This window comes from Pygoscelis adeliae, unplaced genomic scaffold, assembly GCF_000699105.1.
Source record: "Pygoscelis adeliae isolate BGI_AS28 unplaced genomic scaffold, ASM69910v1 Scaffold153, whole genome shotgun sequence".
Lineage (NCBI taxonomy): Eukaryota > Metazoa > Chordata > Aves > Sphenisciformes > Spheniscidae > Pygoscelis > Pygoscelis adeliae.
In genome coordinates this window covers 288,181-290,838 of record NW_008824408.1, presented here as the reverse complement: position 1 = coordinate 290,838, position 2,658 = coordinate 288,181, and the positions used below count along the sequence as shown (strand labels likewise).

Here is a 2,658-nt window from a genome sequence, read left to right as displayed (position 1 = left end):
CCTACGCCTCCCGTCCCACACCAGGCCTACCCACCCAGCTCCTTCACCACAAGCCAGCCCGCTGTGCTGGTCGTGCGCGGGCCGGGGAACAACGGCGGTGATGGCTTGGTCTGCGCCCGGCACCTGAAAATGTTTGTGAGTCTCTCGTGCGGGCGGCTGCACGCTCCCCCCGGGGAGGGTGCCCGTCCCCGTGTGCCCCCACACCTGCAAAAGCTTTGGGGTTCCCGCTCTTCTGGCTGCTCCTGGTGCCAGAGCGCCGTTCAGCTCACTCCTGCTCTTGCAGGGCTACGAGCCAACCGTGTATTACCCCAAGCGCCCCAACAAGCCCCTGTTTGAAGGTTTGACCACCCAGTGCCAGAAGATGGACATCCCCTTCCTCCCCGAGTTCCCGGCCGAGGTGAGGAGCAGCCCCTGGCTAGGGAGCCGCCACCCTCGGACCCTGCGAGCGGTCCCCGGGGCCTTTTTTCGCCCGTTGCCTTCCCCGCCACAGGCTGCGCTCATCGATGAGCTCTACGGCCTGGTGGTGGACGCAATTTTCGGGTTCAGCTTCAAGGGAGCGGTGCGGGAGCCCTTCGGCAGCATCCTCAGCACCCTTGAGCACATCACGGCGCCCATCGCCAGCATCGACATCCCCTCAGGTGAGTAACGGCCAGACCCACCGGAGGAAGGTGCCCGGCCAGGGTCTTCTTGGCTCCAGCCTGGCCTCGGGGCTTGTTGCAGGCTGGGACGTGGAGAAGGGGAAAGCAGACGGTCTCCAGCCCGATATGCTCATCTCGCTCACGGCACCCAAGAAGGCGGCAATGCATTTCGCTGGCCGCTACCACTTCCTCGGGGGCAGGTTTGTGCCTGCCGCGCTCCAGGAGAAATACGCTTTAAACCTGCCACCGTACCCCGAGGCAGACTGCGTCCTGCAGCTGACCTAGGGCTGGGGCTCAGCAGGGGCTTGGGGTGCCAGGTTAGGCTTCGGGCACAGCAGATCGGGGCCTAATTCTGCCAAAGCCACAGCTCTCTGCTAGGAGGATGCTCAGCACCTCACTGGGCTTCAGTCCTACCCAGGTCTGCCAGCAGGATTAAAGTTCACTGCAGACCAGGGCGTTGGGATCGATAGGGCGGCTGCCAGGCGGGCTCTGTTTGGGGTTGCTACCTAATGTGAGTGCTTCTGGGTGTAGACGTGATCCAGGATCCCGGGGTCTGCCATGTATCCTGCACTTCAGGACAGTTTCACTGCAATAAAGATTTATTCATGCCCCTAAAAAAATATTTCAATACCCTGTGGGGTCTGTTCCCCTTGTGTCCCTCTGCAACAGACCCACGGCAAACGGGTCGCTGCCCCAGGGCCTGGTGGGAATGGGGGTCACCCCTCACAGGAGGCTCAGGGAGTGAAATAAAGCTTGATCCAGCTCCAGACCAACCAGTCCCAGCCCAGCATCCCCAGGAAGTGAACACACGGCTGGGCCACAGCGCAGGGCTCCACCTGAGAAGAGCCCGGAGCACCCTTGGGCACCCATCAGCACCAGCGGGCAGGATCAGGACCCTCATAGCCAGATGGTACCAGCAGCTGCGCAGCACGGCAGCCTTGGCCTTTGCTCTGACAGGCTCCCTCTTCCTCTTCTTCCTCTTCTTCCTGGGGCTGTGCCCAGCCTGGTCTGGCCCATCTGTGTCTTCCAGAGGTACCTCTGTCTCAGCTGGCTCTTCTTTGTCCTCCTCCCCCTGCTGCTTCTTCTTCCTCTTTGCAGCCTTCCCTTCTTCTGCCACCTGCTCTTCTCCGCTTAGCTCCTGGTTCTTCTTCTTCTTCCTCTTCACGGCCTTCCCTTCCTCTCCTGCCACCTCCTCTTCTCCGCTTAGCTCCTGGTTCTTCTTCTTCTTCCTCTTCACGGCCTTCCCTTCCTCTCCTGCCACCTCCTCTTCTCCGCTTAGCTCCTGGTTCTTCTTCTTCTTCCTCTTCACGGCCTTCCCTTCCTCTCCTGCCACCTCCTCTTCTCCGCTTAGCTCCTGGTTCTTCTTCTTCTTCCTCTTCACGGCCTTCCCTTCCTCTCCTGCCACCTCCTCTTCGCTTAGCTCCTGGCTCTGCAGCACCTCGGCATCGGCTCCATCTCTGGACTGTTTCCTTTTTTTCTTCCTTACTTCCTGCCTCTCTGCTGGGGGGCTGCTCTCTGGGGGCTCACGCTGCCGCTCCTTGTCTTGGTACGTGGCCAGGAAGGCTCGCTCCTGCTCCTCCAGGCGCGCCAGCTTGGCGCTCATGGTCAGGCCGTGACGGGCACCCCTGCAACGATCGTGGGCAGCCACGGTCCAGCACCTCCCTGGCAGGGAACGTGCTCCCCCCCGGCCCAGCCTGCTCAAAAGCTGCTGTCAGGAGGGGGGGACCCAACCGTGCAGCCCCCACCAACCACTTACTTGTGTGCCGTGCGGCCCCCGCACGCTCGCATCAGCTCCTCGTCCGTCAGCCTGCGGGACACAAGACAGGACGTGTCACCCCCAGCATTGGCACGGGGAGGAGCGTGGTCCAGACCGGGGCCGCCCCTCGCAGCCCTCATCCCTCCCCACCGCTGCATCATGGGGATGGAGCATGCACCGCTGTCCCAGCCTCACCTCCTAGCCGAAGAGAGGTCCAGCTTCTCCTCCTCCTCGCTGCTCTCGGAACCAGCGGGCAGCTTCGCA

The 2,658-nt window shown here is 62.3% G+C and overlaps 2 protein-coding genes across 2 annotated transcripts in view; one reads left to right on the top strand and one right to left on the bottom strand.

The window, feature by feature from the left end:
• The window catches only part of LOC103913904 (NAD(P)H-hydrate epimerase-like), a 5,013-nt gene extending 3,799 nt beyond the window's left edge, over positions 1-1,214 (top strand). Inside the window, exons 4-7 of the mRNA XM_009320485.1 lie at positions 25-135; positions 284-397; positions 491-638; positions 721-1,214. Of these exons, the coding sequence (XP_009318760.1) occupies positions 25-135; positions 284-397; positions 491-638; positions 721-923 (576 nt within the window). The 3' untranslated portion in view covers positions 924-1,214. The remainder of the gene's footprint in view (positions 1-24; positions 136-283; positions 398-490; positions 639-720) is intronic.
• The window catches only part of GPATCH4 (G patch domain containing 4), a 7,973-nt gene continuing 6,528 nt past the window's right edge, over positions 1,214-2,658 (bottom strand). Inside the window, exons 2-4 of the mRNA XM_009320484.1 lie at positions 2,590-2,651; positions 2,395-2,445; positions 1,214-2,263 (exon numbers count right to left, since the gene is read on the bottom strand). Of these exons, the coding sequence (XP_009318759.1) occupies positions 1,222-2,263; positions 2,395-2,445; positions 2,590-2,651 (1,155 nt within the window). The 3' untranslated portion in view covers positions 1,214-1,221. The remainder of the gene's footprint in view (positions 2,264-2,394; positions 2,446-2,589; positions 2,652-2,658) is intronic.